The 20923-nt window shown below is 39.0% G+C and overlaps 2 protein-coding genes across 2 annotated transcripts in view; both read left to right on the forward strand.

Moving 5' to 3' along the window:
• Positions 1 to 2337, forward strand: part of LOC134221063 (phospholipid-transporting ATPase ABCA3-like) — a 50929-nt gene extending 48592 nt beyond the window's left edge. Inside the window, exon 9 of the mRNA XM_062700245.1 lies at positions 2119 to 2337. Within this exon, the coding sequence (XP_062556229.1) occupies positions 2119 to 2305 (187 nt within the window). The 3' untranslated portion in view covers positions 2306 to 2337. The remainder of the gene's footprint in view (positions 1 to 2118) is intronic.
• A 514-nt stretch (positions 2338 to 2851) lies between these two features.
• LOC134227007 (phospholipid-transporting ATPase ABCA3-like) lies at positions 2852 to 17899 on the forward strand. Its single transcript, XM_062708176.1, has 10 exons — positions 2852 to 3231; positions 3284 to 3488; positions 12027 to 12305; positions 12384 to 12638; positions 12703 to 12835; positions 13600 to 15431; positions 15493 to 15702; positions 15856 to 16489; positions 16551 to 17574; positions 17633 to 17899. Exons 1-10 carry the CDS (start codon positions 3020 to 3022, stop codon positions 17814 to 17816), a joined length of 4968 nt encoding a protein of 1655 aa, XP_062564160.1. The 5' UTR covers positions 2852 to 3019; the 3' UTR covers positions 17817 to 17899.
• Positions 17900 to 20923: the final 3024 nt, after the last annotated feature.

Raw genomic sequence — 20923 nt, forward strand, 5'->3', positions numbered from 1 at the left:
TTTATCCCCCAAAAAAGAACGAACAGGCAAACCTGTCAAAATACATAGTAAAAAAATGGGATGTCGCTCCTCTGTGTTCAACGTAATCGCTTGCTGCGATAAAGATGAATCAACTCAATTATTATCGGAGTTCGATAATTTAACGTAAGTTAACTCGATGATTCAACGATAATGAGGATAATAGATTACGCGATTAAAGTTGGTATGGAATTTTGACAGAAGCCGAGAATTGCACAAATTGATTGCAGCCCGTTGACCACAGTTGATTTTGATGGAAGCGATATACCAAAAAAAAATAGGCAGAACATCGGGGTTGGACCACTTGTACTTGCGCATGTACTGGAAAGTTCGTTGGACGAACGTCGATTGGAAGGACATGAATTGGATCAAGAATTGTTTTGGAGGCAAGAAGCTCAGGAAGACTGACTCAATGTTTGGCCTCGAGGAGATTAGCAAGACAAATATTAGCTAGTGTACACAACAACACAACCTCGATGTAGACGGGAGATGTGTAGGAAGCAGGCGCCAAATAAGTGTAGCTGATCTTGTACTGTAGATACTTGTCGTTTAATTAATAGAGAGCTGTAGCTGCTGGAAAAAGTATCAGTCGGTAGCCCTTCCTTGGTGGTATAGGGGAATCTAATTTTTTTGTGAAGGTGTTTTATCAACTATCTCCGATATTTTCATGTCTGTTCCTCTTTTACTAATTTAATAATAAGATTATATCGATTGTGCATCACAAAATACCTTGGCTCCGTATGCATGCCTGAGCCTACCAAACAAATGAACTTGAAAACAAAAATCATGTCTGATGGGAGGTATAAAAATATGATATGAGTTTATCACCTAAGTTGGGTTACCCGTTCGAAACAAATAACTTTTGTAGAAAGAAAAATTACACTGTTTGCGAACCGGAAATGGAACAGTATTTTTTGTCCCGGGTATCCCGGGATTTTCGGGATTTCAAAAATAATATTCCGGGAATCAGGAAATTCCGAATTTTCCTGATTCCCGGGATTTTTTGTCCCGGGATGTCCCGGGATGGAAACTCTATTTTCTATAGGCTTAGAAGCGTACTTTCAAGAGGCTCTGAAGCCTCTGTTTGATATTTTTTGGTTTGATATTTTAAAACAACATTGATCTGCGAGTAGGGTTATTTGATAATTATTGAAATGTTTCTTTTAAGTTTAATATGAGTTTAATTCTCCAAATGAGACAGACCCACAGTCATACGGTAAGGTGCGAACTGAGCAGCCTGTCAGAGCGACTTGTGAGTGGCTCAATGCGAAATTGAATGGTCGGTGTTGAAAATGATTTTTCGGCTGCACCCAGTTGCACTCACCACGGCGGCGATGAAGGCGACTGCAGATTATACTGAGATCCATGTTTTTCACTGCATTGACTGTGAAATATTTCTAGTCTGGTAGGAAGTCAACTTAACGAAAGACGTGCTTACCTTGCTGGCAAGAATATCTCAGAATTGGTTTTTACTATTCCATTTAGTTCCACCTTTTTACTGTACCTTTCACAGATACGTATTTCGACTTCAATAGTAAGACCGTCTTAAGTGTCTCGTACTTGACTCGACTTGCGAAGACGGCCTTACTGTTGAGGTCGAAATACGTATTTGACAGGTACAATAAAGTAGTGGAATTAAATGGAATAGTACAAACTCGTCTTATGATAAGTGAATACATTCCACCAAAAACTTAAAATAATTTTCTTGTTTTGGTTTCGATGTACTATAATCTTTAAAATCAAACTTAGTTCCGCAAAGTTTTGATCACTTAACTTCATGCGACCCACTTCATTGGCAAGTTCGGCCAATTTTCCCCAGTGGGCTTCAATAGTTTCTGAAATAAATGATTGATGAAGTTGAACAGACAATTGTGTTTCTCAGCACCCAAATGTAATCGGACTTACACATTGAATGAGCGTTGAAACATGTTCTGATGAACAATTTCTTAGAAAACATTTGCTTTATCTGAAATTTGGTCTAATTATTGTGTTTTTTCTATAATCACATTTGTCATTATCGTTAAGTACGTATCGTTAAGTGATATTTTGTCATTGTTTAAATATATGATTCGATAATAAAACATTTTATATTTGTTACAGGGAAGATCATCGGGATTCGTTAACATTCCACATAGCCACTTCGAGCATGAAATGGTCAACGATGTTTGGATTGATGGAAACCGCCAAGAAAACACTAGAAATCGAAGACTACGCTTTGGGGCAAACCTCTTTGGAGCAAGTGTTTTTGTTTTTCACAAAATACCAAAGAATAACGGACGAAATGTAAAATCGATAAAACTTGAAAAAATACAATGATTCATACTCAAACTCACTTCTAGGGGCCTTTTTTGAAAAAATGATAATCATCACAATTTTGTGCTCGCAATGTTGTAAGTAAACGATGAAAAAGCGTTATTCACGTCATGCATCTATCTCCGATCAACGTATGAACGATATCTAATCCGATAAATAGGCTTCGAATGGTGACTGCATACATTCGTAAGATCAGTTCTGTTGTGGCCACCGATAAGCGAGGTCGGGAAATTTATTTGGGAAAATAACAACCGATATTCTTCCAAGCGCTACCAAGCGACTTGTTGCGTGTCCGACCAATCGTGGTGAAGTGTATGCACTTCCTATAAAACCAAGTGAAGGATAATTAATAGTGCTGCCTGAAAAAGTTTTCATCGATGGGCAAAACATAGGGAACTGAACTCGTGTAGTACACGCGAACATAATCACATGAAAATGAATGCACAGATTAAAGGCAAACCATATTCAAGCGGAACTTCAAGTTCAACGAACTGACGGAATATTCATCCGCTTTCCACAGCAAGCCCTAAAGTGCTGAAAAATTTCGACGAAGTAGCATTATCAAAACAACTACAATAATCGCTTGAAAAACAGAACACGTTGGTAATCGAAGACTACGCTTTAGGAAAACCATCTAGGGAACGATTAGCCAAATTTTGTTAGAATATTAGAGACTAGCTACTGCACAATGACAACTTCCAACTTTGAGAAATTTGTTCTCCTATTATGGAAGAACTGGATCATAGCAAAGCGGCACTACTTTCAGACATTCTTTGAAGTTGCCATACCGGTAATAGCCAGTGCTTTGCTTATCCTTATACGCGCTCTCGTCGATGCTGAGCAGTTCAAAACTGACTCCATTTACCAACCGCTTGATTTGACAACGATCTCCCATTTAAGGTATTTTTTAGTATAATACTTCGACACAAATTTAAGCAAATAAATGTTCCAGATCAATCACAATGACTCCACCATTGCAATTCACGATTGCATATTCTCCGGAAAATGAAGTTTTGGAACGAATAGTGACGCGCTCGATAGGATACCTTGATGATCCCCTCCTCAATACGATGTCCTTCGTCAATTCTAGTGCAATGCAGATTTTTCTTCAAAATAATAATCTTCTTGCTGGTGTTCAATTTCCGGAATCATATGCGGTAAGTGTTGCTGGTCAGTGCAAGAATTCACCCTTTTTTTAAAGAATATTCATACTAGAGACCTATCCCAAGTAACCATTAGCACTATATTACGCCAAACCGCCATATAGGGCCACTATACGGCCATTTAAAAACTTATAGGTATTAAAGTAGCACTATATGGCCGAATATAGTGCTCGTTAGTTACTTGGGATGTTTCGATCTAGCACAGGTGGGTGGCAACAAGATTTTTCAACACTACACCAACAACACCAAAACCATTGTTTAAAATGCGACTTTTTCACAAGTTTCATTACCCCAAAATATGACCCCATGCAAAATTTGAGCTCAATCGGACATGATTTAGGGGTGCCTACAATTCATCAGAGTTTTGAAATTTTTACCCATGAAAATTTTCCCAACGGTCGAAAATTGATTTTTTGTTTTTGATGCCAGATGACTTAAAAATGCATGAAACATCGAGATCTGATGTTGTTAAAAAAAAACAAATAAAGTTTTGATTAATTTTGAGCACCCCTAAATCAAAACTTTGAAGATTATAAGATACCCATAAATCATGTCCGATTGAGCTCAAATTTTGCATGGGGTCATATTTTACGGTAATGAAACTTGTGAGCAATGTCGTTTTTTGCAATTTGAAAATGTAATTTTCATTGGCACCCTAATGAACATGGAAGCTATGAGATGAAGTGCCGAACAGTTCCCCTGTTTGATCTATTTTCTTTTGTTTATTACTTATCAGTATGCATAGAATGTATTTCCTGTGATAATGTTATCAACTTCCAAGAAGTATAAGTTACGAAAATTTAGATTGTATACAATACGCGGTTACAAAGCAAGCCCATGCATGGTAGCTGGGTTCGATTTCCGGTTTGGTCTAGGAAATTTTCGGGTTGGAAACTTTTTTGACCCCTGTGCAATGTGCATAAATGTATCATCGTGTTAGCCTCATGCCATACGAGTGCAAAATAGTAACTCGGCTTAGAAACCTCGCAATTAACAACTGTGGAAGTGTTTAATGGACGCTAAGCTGCGAGGCAACAATGTCCCAGTGCGTAATGCCGATAAGAAGAAGAAAAAGAAGAAATGCTATAGGCCTAACGAGCAATGGCGCTGATTTTCCATTTAAGAAACGGCTATTGAGATTTCTGGTCCGGTCTTTTATTTTTTGTAGGAAACATTCTCCACTCTTCGGGCGTATAGTGACTAGAGCCTTTAAATTATAAGTATCGAAATGCCTATTGAACACTATGCAGGCTGAATTCCAATAGCCGGTGAAGCATTATCACGAAATATTCGTTTTGTCAAAAAACTATATTGTGTTAAAATTTGAGCTCGATACGTGGAAACAAAATGGTTTCTCAGCGGACTTTAAACTTCCCTTATACCGTTTTGACACAAATCCCGAACATGACTCATATTCCGAACACGCGCTTTCAGATGACTTTTTTAACTTTTTTTAGCGTACTTCCTACCATAGGATATTGAATTCTTTTGTCATCTCGATCCTTCGTATCTAAAACCGATGGAAATTGTAATTAAAACGCCAGTGTTCGAAATATGATTCATGTTCAGAATTTGACTCAAAACGGTAGACTCAAAATACGCTGTGGTAAGTATGCGGTGGCAGGGCCCTCCTTAGCCGTGTGGTAAGACGCGCGGCTACAAAGCAAGACCATGCTGAGGGTGGCTGGGTTCGATTCCCGGTGCCGGTCTAGACAATTTTCGGATTGGAAATTGTCTCGACTTCCCTGGGCATAAAAGTATCATCGTGTTAGCCTCATGATATACAAATGCAAAAATGGTAACCTGGCTTAGAAACCTCGCAGTTAATAACTGTAGAAGTGCTTAATGAACACTAAGCTGCGAGGCGGCTCTGGCCCTCGTTAGCCTACCGGAAAGAAAGAAAAGAAAGACCATGCTGAAAGTCGCTGGGCTCGATTCCCAGTCCGTTCTAGCAAATTTTCGGGTTAGAAATTCGTTCAACTTCTCAGGGCATAAAACTATCATCGTGTTAGCCTCATGAGATACGAACGCAGTTAATAACTGTGGAAATGCCTCATGAACATTGCGATGCGGCAATGCCCCAGTGGGGGTTGTAATGCCAATAAAGAAAAAGAAGTATGCTTTATGGTGCGCACTCAGCGGGCGTACAAAATTTACGATTGACTCACTAGCAGAAAAAATCCCATCACTTAGCTTAGTGATAAATAACTTTTGAGCGACTTAGCGGAAAATCACACGATTACGAAATTTTGAAATTCTTTAAATTACTTCCTTCAGATGGTGATAAAGAAAAGCTAAGACAGAAAATTGCTTTTGATAAATTTTCCATGTTCCATGTTCGCCAGGTACTTTTTAACTGTTTGGCCGGTTGCACCGACCTCCCGGCCAAGCGCACGCAGCGATGTAGCCACTTTTCCCTCGGTTTTCCTCTTCAGCTTCCTTTGGAGCTTATTGTCGCTCAGGGTTGTCGGCCATCTAGAATCGGACTTTCTTTCGATACTCTGATTGTTGTCTAATAGTGCCAAGATGTTGTAGATGCCGAAACGGGCGTATCCGGCGTCCACAAAGTGCCGCACTATGTCCGTTTTCGACGTGGCGGGGTGCATACTTCTGAACGGAGTTGCTTCACTGATTTTTCCATCAGAGTTCGACCGATAGAGCCGTCAAATTTTGTCTGTTGACTCATGGGTTACTGTGATTGAAGCTACATCCCGGATAAAAAATACAATAGAGTTGCAATGAAATATCATAAAAATACGATACATTTTATTAATGAGCATTAAATTCTATTGTTTTTATATCATACCAATTAAAGTGCCATATTGTTATTCCAATAGAAGCAAATTCTATTCCCAGTAAAATGTCGACTAAGAATTACAATAAATTCAATTATAATGGAAAAAACCCAATTTAATTCACCGAGTGGTGATACTGCCTTTCTCGCATTTAGCCAAGACACCAACCTTATATGGCGCTTATATAGTTCGATTCCATTTTCCTAATAACTTCTAAACGCAATGTTCGATCGTTATCAAATTCAATAGTGATCAACAAGACTTTGTCCTCTGTCGAATGCAATTTGTTGCGAGAAGATCGGTTAAGAATTACTATATGAAAAAGTGGCTAATGTTTTTCGGTTTTCGTGTGCACACACACACACACATACACACGGACAGACAGACATTTGTTCAGTTCGACGAGCTGAGTCGATTGGTATATAACATCATGGGTCTCCGAGACTTCTGTAAAAAGTTCGATTTTGGAGTGAAATGATAGCCTTTCGGTACAACTTTGTTGTACGAGAAAGGCAAAATCATCAAAAAAATCATTTTTTTTATTGTAAAGATATATAACAACCCCTATTTTCTATTGTAAAACTGTCATTTACAATAGCTTTTATGGTAGAAAACAATAGTCTTTAATGTTATTTTTTTGTGAGCCACAATAGAGCTTAATGTAATTAATATTAATTTAAGCGTACTGTCACAATAATGTCTATTGTAATTCTTTTGGAATTTTTTATTAGGGATGTGTTGTTTCGTCAGTGCGGGTAACGGTAAATCCATGAAAAATCGGTAATTTTTATCTATTTTTTTAAATGCAAACGTTAGTATAGTTTATATAGTATTTCGTTTCCAATTTGAAAAAAAAAACAGTTACATTGTAACAGTAGGTACGAAACAAAAAAAATCCGTTGATGCAACAAGTTTTATACAGCGGAAGTAAATAGAAGACATTCATAATCCGATAATTAAATTAGCTTAGACTTATTGTACATGTCATTATTATTTGCTACTCTGTGATTGAGCCAAACTATAAATTGCTCTATGATCCAAATGAATAGTGGTTGTGACTTACCACCTATTCTAAAAGTACACGTTTCAGCAATTCTTAAATGTGGATCAATAACGGCTTCGGCCAAGTCCAAGTTTGAATTTGAATTTATTATTCGAAAATTTCGTAAAAATGTGTCTCATGAAGAATTTACTCAAATGGTTATGTACCTTTTCAACTCACGGCTCACATAAGAACGAGTCAGGAATTAAACCCTGCCTATGGGGAAGAAACGGTAGTCACTAGACCACCGAGCTTATCTCTAATAGAGGGTATATTTAGATCATCAGCAAACGATAATTGCGGACATAATGAGTAATGGGCATCATGCATGATCATCGTGCATGATAAAAATTAGCGGTACTAAATGGCTGCCATGGATATATCGAATGTTGTCTTAAAGTACGTTGATCGGTTGTCGCCAAATGCTTTCCTATTCTTTGGCGTCCAGTAAGATACGACTATAACTATTCCAAAAAATTTCCAGGCTCCCAACAATAGCATTAGCAATTCGCACAAATTCGTAGGTGGTACAAACCCGGATTATTGTATGAGAGTAGTATAACTTTCATCCATTAAAACAGATATTGATTTGAGACTAATCACTATCTCTTAGATGGAAGCAATGCACTCTCCAATAGTCCAAATCCGTCCTGGTCACGTCCTTGCGAATGATGAGGAAGAGGAAGGATTGTTAGTTAGACACCTACTTAAGAAAAATGCAGAAAACTTACGACCTCTACTAAAACCTTAGTGTGGAAGGTTATAACAGTAGGAATAGTTTTGGTAGAACGTAAAACACAGAACAAACTAAGATAGAAATACAAAGTAGGAAAGGGTCGAGCCTGGAATTGAACCCACGACCTACTGCTTATGAGGCAGAGGCAATAGCCACTAGACCACCGAGCTCGTCTACGATCGCAATATCATGATTCAACACAGCAGAATATTCCGTGTAGGTAGTTCACATCCGTTTGGGCCCGAGTGTTCATACTTTCCGTGACGTACGAGGTTACACACATTAAATTCGTAGAGCAGCGGTTCTCAACCTGAGGTACATGTACCTCGGATAAAAATGCGTAATGGCGGATTAACTACAATTTTAATCAAAACTTATAGAAAAAGTTTTAATAATTTAGTATTTTTTATTTCATGGCGATTAGTAAATCATGGCCTATTGAATCCTGCCCTCCACAACCAGCACAGTGGATGAAGGGCTGTGGGATAAAATATCAAAAGAACAAAACCTTGATTGAACATGCAATCTACCTGATTGACAGAATGTTGTACAATATGTTGAGAATATGCTTCTCAAATAAAATCTAGAGCCTCCATTTGAACGACAGAGAATTGGAAGCATCCTTCTACGCTTCTCGGAAGCCTCCTTCCAAGCATCTTGGAGGACTCCTTTCAATGTTCTAAACCCTTTTCTCAAGTGGTTCGAAAGCATACTTTCAAGATGCCCGGAAGCCTTCTTTTAAAAGGCTCGGAAAGCATTTTTAACAGGCTTGGAAAGTTCCTTTCATGAGGCTCGGAGGCCTCATTCAAGAGGTTTGTAAACCTTTTTTTAAATGGTTCGGAAGCCTCGTTTCAAAATACTCGGAAGCCCTCCTTTGAAGAAGCTCGGTATTTCTTTTTCAAGAGGCTTGGAACCGTACTTTAAAAAGGCTCTGAAGTGTCCTGAGAGACCTCCTTCAAAGTGGCTCGAATGCCGTTATTCAATAGGCTCGTAGGCCTCAGAAACCTCTTTTGAAGTGGTTCGGAAGCATTATTTCAAGAGGATCAAAAGCCTTCCCGACTAGAAGAGCATAACAGAAACTGAACACAATTTTAACATATTCTGATATTTATAACTTGTTTTAATACAATTTTGTTCTTAGTAGCCACTTTCTTTCAAATGTTGTAACAGGATTTTATCATAATATGATTTAAAAAATGCTTAACACCGAATTGCCCGACAGTAGGAGTAGGCAATTAAAATATATGTAGCAAAGTCTCCCTGCCATAGATATCACAACGCTGATATAATTTGAAAAGGTTGCCTAATTTGTAATGTTATTAATTTCGTGTTCTTGAAAAACATTCTTGTTCAAACAAAAACAAATGTAAATTTCTAACATACATTACATATAAAACATTTTTATGATACAATTTGATACTGTTTTGTTTCCAGTAGTGTAATTTTTTATGGAAATTTTGATATTTTAACAACATCCTGCACCATGTTTCTAACAAATTTTGTTTTAAAAGTTTAGAATAACATAAAAACATATGTTGATATAATTTTGATACGACCTTCTAGTCGGGTTATTTTAAAAGGATTGGAAGACACTTTTAACAAGAGGCTCAGTACTCTCCTTTCAACAGGCTCGGAATTCTTCTTTCAAGAGGCTTGGAAGCGTCCATTCAAGATACTCCGAAGCCTCCTTTTAAGTGGCTTGGAAGCGTGTTTTCAAGAGGCTCAGAAGCGTCCTTTCAAGATATTCAGAAGCGTCCGTTCAAGATACTTAGAAGCCTCCTTTCAAGTGGCTCGGAAGCCTTCCATAAGAAAAGCCCGGAAAATCTTTCAAGAGGCTCGGAAGCCTCCTTTGAAGAGACTTGGAAGCTTCCTTTATCAGAGGCGTCCTTTTCAGATGCTCAGAAGCCTCCTTTTAAGTGACTCGAAAACCGCGTTCCAAGAGACGCGGAATCCTACTTTCAAAAGGGCTTGGAAGCCTCCATTCAATACTCTCGGTAGCCTTCAATAGTCAAAAAAGTTTTGCAGGAAGCCTGATGTGTGAGCTTGTTTTGAATTGGAATGTTTCACGAAAAATGAAAATTACAAGAATGTTTATGGGAAACCATGTAATCCGTTAGTCTACAGTTCCATTTTTCAAATATATTTTATGAGTTACGCTAAATTTCATTCACAGCAAAAAAACATAGGGGGTACCTCAATTTATGGAAATATTCGAAGGGGTACCTCTCAAAAAAAGGTTGAGAATCACTGTCGTAGAGCCTAGGGTGAATTTCAAGCCTAGGGTGTCCGAAAAAATTCTTCGAAAAATCATAGTGCTCAAGCCTTGAATCACTAACTTGAATGAAAGATAATCGCATCTGTAGCATTTCTGTAGAACAACCCAAAATAAGAAAGAAAAAAAAACAAGTTTGTGGTTCCAACAGAGCAATTTTTGAAAAGAAGAGCTGTTGTGACGAGGAACTACGTCAGTGTTTTCCATATTGCGATACACTTTACGGCTTCAAACAATTGAAAAACGTTAATATCTCAGCCGTTTCTTGATGGATTTTCATATTTCTTGCATCATTCGATCAAGGATGAGTCAACGCGTCATATCCTTTCTTCTTCTATGGATTTACATTCCATGTGAAACTTGGCCTGCTTTTCAACTTGGTGTTCCATTAGAATTTCAACAGTTATTAATTAAAAGCATTTCTATGCCGCCATTGCAATGCATTGCATGAGTATGTATCTTGTGTGGCAAGTAAAGTAGATACTCTATGACCAGGGAGTTGAGAATTTTCCCCAACCAAAAACACCCTAGACCGGGCCGGGAAGCGAATTCGCCATCTCCGATCTAATTATTTACTATTTAAAATTTGCAAACGATTTAAAAGACAATTCATTCGCAACGATGGCAACCCTAGCGGTTTAAGAGAGGATTAATACTGAGATTTTGAGAAGCGTGAAATATCAATGTACGAAAGACACACAAACTAAAGTTGCAAATAATATCCATTGCATACAGCTACGTAGTCCTACGTCAACTTTTTGTACAACCCGATTAGACTGCACTTTTGAGTTTTTGTCGAAGCACTTCGAGCAGACAGCGGCGCTACAAACTTTGACACAGATGCGCTGACTATAACACTAGCGAGGGCTTGCGATGCGACGATGCCGAGTAAATTGGCGCGAATGAACATCCGGCGGCCAAATTACTGGTGGAACCAAACTCTTGCAACCTTCGTGCTGCCTGTCTCAGAGCCAGTAGACGCTTTCAGAGGGCAAGGTCTGAAACGGTCGTCGAGGAGCGTAAGATAGTTTCCGTGAAGCTAGAGCGGGTTTCAGACAGAAGATTAAAATCAGCAGATCCAACTGCTTCAAGGAGTTGTGCCGCGAAACTGACGCTGATCTTTGGGGCAACGCTTATCGGGTCGTAACAGCGAAGTTCAGGGGTCCAGCGAGACCAGCAGAAATATGTCCGGATAAGCTGAAGATCATCGTGGACAAACTTTTCCCGCAGCATGATTCTACGACGTGGCCACCTACACCATACGAAGATGAAGGCCAAGTAACCATTGCAGGCATGCAAGTCTCCAATGTCATCAGCGACAAAAGGTTTGAAGATGAAGAATGCTCCGGGATCGGATGGAATTCCAAACGTGACTCTGAGTTGCATTTCGATTGCCCGAGCTTTGTGTGTCTCTGTAGCGCAGATTTTTAAAGACCTTCAACCCTCGTAAAAAACACGAACAGACATTTGCTCAGTTCGTCGAGCTGAGTCGTTTGATATATAACACTGGGTCTCCCCATATAACACTATTTTTAATCGTTGTAGAAGTACAATGGCATTATGTTATAGTTATGGTTGTACTTTCAAAATCTATAAAGGCTATTTACGTTACTTTGTAGACCAAAGATACAAGTAAAGAAATAATAAGAATATATTCGTCGTCTAATGTAAATTACATAAATTCCAGAACATACAAACAATCCCGGATCATGTGGAGTTTTCCATACGCTACCCAGCAGAAATGCGCACACATTCGGAGGTTGGCTCTGAGTTTTGGAACCACTGGCAAACCAGCCGACTTTTCCCAATCTTTGAAGTCCCTGGTCCGAGAAACCCACATGATCATGATGGCGGATATCCGGCCAACTATCACTACGAAACTTTTGCGCATGTTCAAAGTGCTCTTTCCCGTGCCATCGTAGTAGAGCGCAGCCCGGAGGTGGAGATTCCTGAAGTTTATTTGCGAGTATGTTTTTAATTGAAGAAATTACGACCAGTATTGGCAGCACTTACAGTTTACGTTATAATTGTTTGATTATTACAGCGTTTCCCCAATCCACCGACCTACAGTGATCCACTTCTTCTGGGATTGGAAAACTTGCTTCCACTAATTATAATAGTTGCCTTTTTCTACACATGTATCAACACAGTCAAATACGTTGCCGTAGAAAAGGAAGGGCAGCTGAAGGAGGCAATGAAAATCATGGGACTTCCAAGCTGGCTACACTGGACTGCGTGGTATGTGAAGTCCAAGCTTTTGCTTCTGATTTCAATTTCTTTGATTACCGTTCTGATTTGCGTAAGTAAATGATTACTAGTGATAAGTGGCTTAACATAAAGTGATTAGTGATTTAAAATTCTAGGTTAGCATGACCAGCGACACAGATTTGGCTGTATTGACTTATGCAGAATGGTCAGTTGTTTGGGTATACTTACTGATCTATAGTACAGCTATCATTACATTTTGTTTCATGATAAGTACATTTTTCTCTAAAGGTATGACATTTATGCAGTAATTCGATACAGAAAGAGTCACAATGCATTTGACATAAGAAACGGTAATACGTGAAGACCTATTAAGCTTGTTTAGGAAAAAGAAAAACGTTTTTTACCAGTTCGTTTTCGTTTTCGGCAGGCTCAGTCATGTGCCACACTTTGCGGAGGCGTAATTCTCAAGTAGGATATTTTATATTGACAGTTAATAGGGGAGGGATATAGAAAAAAAATACCCACATAATTTTAGGAAGAACGAGGTAGGGATGTTTTAAATATAGTAAGATGCGTGATTATTAGTTTCATCGACCGGAGTGCCTCGATTTAGACTATCCGCGAAGAAGGCTGATCGGAAATTATCCTCAAAGCGAAGTAAATTGCTGCCAGCTCAGCAAAATAAACCAAGGACGATTCTTGAAGTTTTCAGAAGATGATCTAAATCTTATGCAAGAACCATATATATTTTGTTAAAATTCATTGTGCTCCTTGAATGTCACGTTTCATGTACCGATACCGATACAGAATGCCATCTGAACAAATTCTTCTAAACAAATGCTGCTATAACTTACAAGACAATCACTTTATTAAAATTTTCGTTGGTACATTGTGATTGGGACATGACAACACAAATTTCAAATATTTATTTTTATGGAAATTTTGTCAAAGCTAGAACCTTATTACCAACATCAAACAAAAGCATTGTAACTTTTTCGGGTCTGTCTTTTACCACCAGCTAAAAAACTATAATTTATAATTTTCTGTTTTAGCAAATACCGCTGCTGGAATAGCTGGACTCATGTGGTTTGTATTCATGATGCCGTACAACATTGCGTTTGCCAACTACGACGACATGTCTTTGTCAGCAAAGCTAGCTTTGTGCCTATTCCACAACACTGGGATGTCTTTTGGGTTCATGTTGATGATGCGGCACGAGGGGACCACTGCAGGAGTGCAATGGCACAATTTGTTCAGTCCGGTGACTGCTGACGACGACCTCAGCGTAGGGGCAACGATGATGATGCTACTGGCAGATGCCGTAATATATCTAATAATAGCCCTCTACGTCGAGATGGTCCTTCCGGGAGAATACGGAATTGCTAAGCCTTGGTATTTTCCATTCACTGCTAGCTTTTGGACGAATAAAATTGACAAGGTGGATGATGCAAATGATTTTCAGGAAGCCACAGATTCGAGAGAGCCAGATCCAGCAGGGAAGCATGCAGGTATCCGAATCAAAGGGCTGCGAAAAGCATTCGATAAAGGAAAGATAGCCGTAAAAGGGTTACATTTGAATATGTTTGACGATCAGATAACAGTGTTGCTCGGACATAATGGTGCGGGTAAAACAACGACCATGTCCATGCTAACAGGAGTTTTCGCACCTACATCTGGAACCGCTTTCATAAATGATTGCGACATTCGCACAAATATCGATGGTGCTCGACAATCGCTGGGCCTCTGTCCACAACACAATGTTCTGTTCAACGAAATGACAGTTTCGGAACACATCAAATTTTTTGCTCGTTTAAAAGGTGTCGAAAAAAAGAATATCGCAAATGAAATCCAACATTATGTTAAAATATTAGAGTTGGAAGACAAGATTAATTCGCAATCACATACGCTGTCTGGTGGAATGAAACGGAAATTGGCAGTTGGAGTAGCGTTGTGTGGAGGATCAAAAGTTGTGCTGTGTGATGAACCGACCTCTGGAATGGATCCAGCTGCTAGACGCGCCTTGTGGGATTTGTTAATCGTGGAAAAGAAAGGACGAACAATCCTATTGTCTACACACTTTATGGATGAAGCGGATATTCTTGGAGATCGAATAGCCATAATGGCAGATGGTGAGCTGAAAGCAGTTGGATCGTCATTTTTTCTCAAGAAGAAGTTTGGCGTAGGATACCGTCTGATTTGTGTTAAAGGGGACGGTTGTAATCCTCAGAATGTAACTTCATTAATACAGAAGTATATCCCAAGTTGTCATGTTGATACTGACATAGGGACTGAGCTTTCATATGTTTTGGAGGAGAATTACACAAGCGTATTTCAGTCACTGTTAGGAGAGTTGGAAGATAACTCTGAACAACTCCACATTAACAGCTACGGCATATCACTTACAACATTGGAAGAAGTATTTCTTAAGGTCGGAAGTGATTCTTTTTCTCACGAGGAACCAGAAAATGAAAGTAATGGACTTGCCCACGAAAATGGAACTGTTGGTTCTACTGTAACTATTAATGTAAACGAAAGCGAAAAGCTTCTCACTGGCACAGCACTAAAATTCAACCAAATACATGCACTGTTTTTAAAGAAACTTCTCGCAACATACCGAGGATGGATCGGAATGCTAGTTCAAATCTTTATTCCAATATTTTTCGTTATCATGACAGTCATCATTGTACGATCAATGCCGGATAATGTTGATCTTCCAGCACTAAGAATGACTCTTAATGATTATCGAAGAACTACAACTGTTCTTGAGGCAGCTACTGATAACATAAATGTCGTACAATCGTATCAGAGGCTGTTTGATCAATATGGGGAAGAAACCAGAATTTCAACAATCACCGAGTGCATGATCTGTTATATATTAGAGAGGGTAACATCAAGATTCATGTACTTTTAAAAGCAATTGATTTAAAAAAGCTTTTTTTTTTCAGGCAACAGAAAATTTTCCGCTAGTACTAAATGAGTTTCTCATTGGGGCAACTATAAGTTCCGATTATGTTCACGTGTGGTTTAGTGCTCAAGGGTATCATACGGCTCCCTTGAGTATCAATATGTATTACAACGCTTTATTGCGAACAGTGTGTCCCGACTGTTCGATAGATATATCCAACAATCCGTTACCATTCCGGCCGGAAACACGAGTAAGTATCATTTAATGCCACACGGGATAACCTCTTAGAAATGGCTAGAATAAGAGATAACTCAAACCATTATTAGGTTATTCCGGAAAGTTCGAGTGAATTGTGAGTGAGCCTTACACTTGATTCTAAAGTTCGTATTTTTTACACTTCTAGTTCACACAACTCCAGGGTGGAAATAACATGGGATTCCAGCTGGCTTTCAACACCGGATTTTCCATGGCGTTTGTGGCAGCTATGTACATTCTATTTTACATCAGAGAACGCGTATCCCGAGCCAAACTGCTACAGTTTGTTAGCGGCGTGAATGTGTTTGCTTTTTGGATGGTGTCCTTCCTGTGGGACTACGCAACCTACATAATCACTATTCTGTTCTATATCGCAATACTAGCAGCGTTTCAAGAGGATGGCTGGTCGACTGGGGAAGAACTTGGGCGGGTCTTTCTAGTTTTGTTCGTTTTTGGATTTGCCTTTCTTCCGTTCACATATTTAATGTCTTTCTTTTTCGACGTGCCAGCGAGTGGATTCGTTAAACTGATGATTTTCAACATCTTTACTGGAATGATATTTTTTATGGCTGTATTTGTTTTACTGTTCGATGGTTTCGATTTATTGCATGTAGCACATGGATTAGAATGGGGTTTCATGATTTTCCCGCTGTTCGCTTTAAGTCACGCATTAAGCAATATGAACATTGCAGCGGCCACACTACAGATCTGCGACACTCAGTGCGCAATTATTCCGGGATGTAACGAGATAGTCATCTGTGAATTGTTCCCGAACTGTTGCGGTAAGTTTACAGTTCAATTTCTTGTTAGATTAAGTAATAAATAATAGTTGTATTGTTCCAGGAATAAATATATTTTCTTTTGAGCCAACTGGAATCAGTCGAAACTTGTTATTCATGACAGGACTAGGAATACTGAGCTTTGCACTACTTTTGATCATTGAATACCGCTTGTTCAACAAAGTATTTAAGAACTCGACTGCAGGGAAGAGTCCACCAGCTTTAGACTTGGCAGAAGTGGATACGGATGTGATGCTTGAAAAGGAGCGTGTTAGTCAAATGACCATGAGCGAAATCGGCGCAACTAACCTAGTTCTTCGAGACGTCTCCAAGTATTATAAATCATTTTTGGCTGTAAACCAAATATCCGTATCTATTGAACATTCTCAATGTTTTGGATTGTTGGGAGTTAATGGAGCAGGAAAAACAACAACTTTCAAAATGATGACTGGCGATGAAAATATTTCTTCTGGAGATGCTTGGGTTAGTGGTATCAATCTTAGAACCCACTTGACCACTGTCCACAAACAAATTGGGTATTGCCCACAGTTCGATGCACTTATAGATGATATAACCGGTAGAGAAACATTGAAAATATTTGCACTGCTCAGAGGGATTCCAAAAGATGAAATATCATCAGTTTCTAATAAACTTGCCGAGGATTTGAACTTCAAGAAACATTTCGATAAACGCACGAAGCAATATAGCGGCGGAAACAAAAGGAAACTAAGTACTGCATTGGCTCTGTTGGGAAATCCAACAGTAGTTTACCTGGACGAACCTACAACTGGGATGGATCCCGGTGCCAAGCGGCAGTTATGGGACGTGATTTGTAGAGAAAGAAATGCAGGAAAATCGATTGTATTAACATCTCATAGTATGGAAGAATGCGAAGCCTTATGTACAAAACTAGCCATTATGGTTAATGGAGAATTCCGGTGCATCGGATCCACGCAACATTTAAAAAACAAATTTTCGAATGGTTACTTCTTGACTATCAAATTGAAGAAAAAACCCATAGAATGCTTTGAAAAAGATTCTTCAATCAAAGCCTACATAAGCGAACATTTCCCAGATGCTGAACTCAAGTAATTGAATTAACCGCTTAAAAAAGTTTCACTGTTTAATCTACGTCATTTCTTTCAGGGAGGAGTACCTCGAATCAATCACCTATCATATTCCGAAAACTGGTGTTCGCTGGTCAACTATGTTTGGAATCATGGAAAATGCCAAGCGAACCTTAGATATTGAGGATTATGTGCTTGGCCAAACGACGCTCGAGCAGGTATTTCTGGCATTTACCAAATATCAACGAGTGGTCGGAGAATGACACAAGCTGAACATCATGGATGTGGAACCCAATCATTAAGAACATTATTCGTCTTGTGAATAGACCAAAGAATTTTTTTTTCATTTCATATATCGTGATGATGATGAACCAAATTTATGTTTTCAATAGAAATTACTTTAACTAATGTTACGCGAGTCTCTATCGACCTGGATAACCGAAGAATCCATACTCAATTAGGGAACATCCACAAATTACGTAACGCTTAGAAGGGGGAGGGGGGGGTTGCCTGAAGTGTGACGGTCCATACAAAAATTTCAGATGCTTCATACAAAAAGTGTGACATAGGGGGGGGGGGGGGCTGAAAATGTCCGATTTTTGCGTTACGTAATTAATGGATCTTCCCTTATTTATACAATGCCGAAAGCTCAATTTTGTGGCAAAGGTGATAACTTGCCTACGAAATAATCAGAAGCAACCACGTGAATAATCTTGCAACTTACTTCCCTACACCATAAATTCAACTTCTAAATTTGTTCAGCCACGCAAGTTCATGGTCCAAGTTTCATGTCCGTAGAGGAACGCCGGCCTTATGAGCGTTTTGTACATTTTGTGCTGGTGTGAATCTTTTTGGGCTCTCCAGTAGCCTTGCGAGCAAAGGCGTAAGATTGTCAATCCGGAGATGGCGAATTCGATTCTCGGTCCGGCCTAGGGTGTTTTCGGGTTGGAGACATTCTCGACTTCTTGGGCGTAGTGTATCCATTGTACTTGCCACACAAGATACATACTCATGCAATGGCGGGCATAGAAAGGTTTTCAATTAATAACTGAGGAAATGCTAATAAGTTGAAAAACAGGCCAAGTTCCAGTTGAAATGTAGAGCCATCGAAGAAGAAGCGAATCTTTTTGACTGCAGTCGGAGCCCGTAGTAGGCCCGGCTTCCACATATGATGCGCCTTCGTACTTCACGTCTAATCGTATTATCTGCCGTTAGCAAGGATCCAACGTAGACGATTACTCGACCACCATGAAGGTATCCTTGTCTATCGTAACTCATCTCAGACGATCCTTGTATCTTAGACTAATAATACATGGATACACCACTCAAGGTGAACACCAGGCACCAAAATAGAAGCACTGTTCACACAACTACCGGCCGTTTGGTGAACTAGTTGCTCCCTGCTCATTTCACGCTAATAATTAACAAATTGAGATTACTTTTTCAATTGAGACTATTTCAATACAAAATTTTCAAGACGACTTTAAGAACTTTCCATAAAGAAATTCAAATGTTCTACGGAAAAATACAAAATTTCAATGAGAAAATCGATATTAGCAATAAACAATTACAAAATTTTCCACAAAATAAATATTTTTGGTATAAAATTGTTAATTTATTTATATTTTGTAGAAATTTAGCATTATTTGTGGAAACTTTATATTTATTTATTACTTATATTTACCATGATTTCTTTATTGAAAATTTCCTAATTTTTTAGGCTGAGTTTTTATTTTAGTCGATATCGAATCTTAGAACATCGACTCATGGAAGGTCTATTGTAGCTTGATGCTTAGCGATACAAGGATACATTGTTCAGGACTTGATTGATCATATGTTCTGAACTGCAGGACGTTTTGGAGACCCTGAAATAGTTTACGTTTATTCAAAACTCAATAATTTCATGTCTTATGATCACATACATATAGTGGCGTAGCCAGAAAATTGGTCTGGGGAGAGGGAGGGTGGTTATTGATTTGTGAACATTTTTTTTCGAAAAAACATTTCTTCTAAAATTTTTGTCTCTGGGGGGGGTCTCAGCATGGTCTAGCTTTGTAGCCGCGAGTCTTACCGCACGGCTAAGGAGGGCCCCAAACCCAAATATGTACGTTAAATCCATGTAAAAAAAAGTCGTCATGAAAGGGTTAAAAACCAAAACATAACAAAAAATTCAAGAGTACCAAAAGGAACCCAAAGATATTAAAGACTGTAGGACATTGTTGACCGGTTCTTATTAAAATCATAGAATCTTGGGCCTTGGCACAATGAAGAGAGTTTCAACATTCTGAATAAAGCTTGTATGCCCTTAGAAAAACCTATAAAAATTGGAAGGAAAACTAATTTGATGATTCTGAAAACAAAACTGGATTTTTTACAGGAATGTTACTCAAAGGAAACAACAGCAGGAGTTTTTTTTTTGGATCTCTAAGATAACATATCAACGTTGTGATTCCTGAACTGGATCCTGAACTGAACTGGATAGTCCTGTTTTTTTTTCATTTCCAAAATTAAGTGGGTTTTTCTTCTTCTTCTTATTGGCATTACATCCCCACACTGGGAAAGAGCCGCCTCGCAGCTTAGTGTTCATTAAGCACTTCCACAGTTATTAACTGCGAGGTTTCTAAGCCAGGTTACCATCTTTGCATTCGTATATCATGAGGCTAACACAATGATACTTTTATGCCCAAGGAAGTCGAGATAATTTCCAATCCGAAAATTTCCTAGACCGGCACAGGGAATCGAACTCAGCCACCCTCAGCATGGTCTTGCTTTGTAGCCGCGCGTCTTACCGCACGGCTAAGGAGGGCCCGTAATTGGGTTAACTATATGTTTAGTTATAGAACTTTTTTTATTTTTTGTACTAGAAAAACGTTGTCATAGGAGGGGAGGCGATGGTATACCAAATGGCCACGATAAACCACATGGGGGGAGGGGGGACGAAAATCTTCAAAAATATGACCTCGTGTTTTCTGGATGGCCCCTTATATTGGTTTCATGCAGATGTTCTAGTTTCTCCAAATTGTTCCGAAGCTCAGATCAATTAGTCTACCATGTCAACTCCGCCTGGTATGGAACCTAAATCAACTCTGCATGTCCATACGAGTTCCTAGAGCCCTAGCGTATTATGTGCAGTACACATTAGTTTGATGCCCATGTTTGAGGTTCTCCACAATGTTCTGGAGTGCAGATTAATTAGTCTACCAGGTCAAATCCTCCAGGTATCAAACCAAAATCAACCCAGCCCAAACAAGTGCCTTAAGCCTTTGCCTTTTATCTGCACTTCAAATTAGTTTGATCCAGATGTTCTAGGTTCTCCAAATTGTTCTGGAGAACAGATCAATTGGTCCATACAAGGTCAACTACGCCTAGT

Source organism: Armigeres subalbatus, chromosome 3, assembly GCF_024139115.2.
Source record: "Armigeres subalbatus isolate Guangzhou_Male chromosome 3, GZ_Asu_2, whole genome shotgun sequence".
Taxonomy (NCBI): domain Eukaryota; kingdom Metazoa; phylum Arthropoda; class Insecta; order Diptera; family Culicidae; genus Armigeres; species Armigeres subalbatus.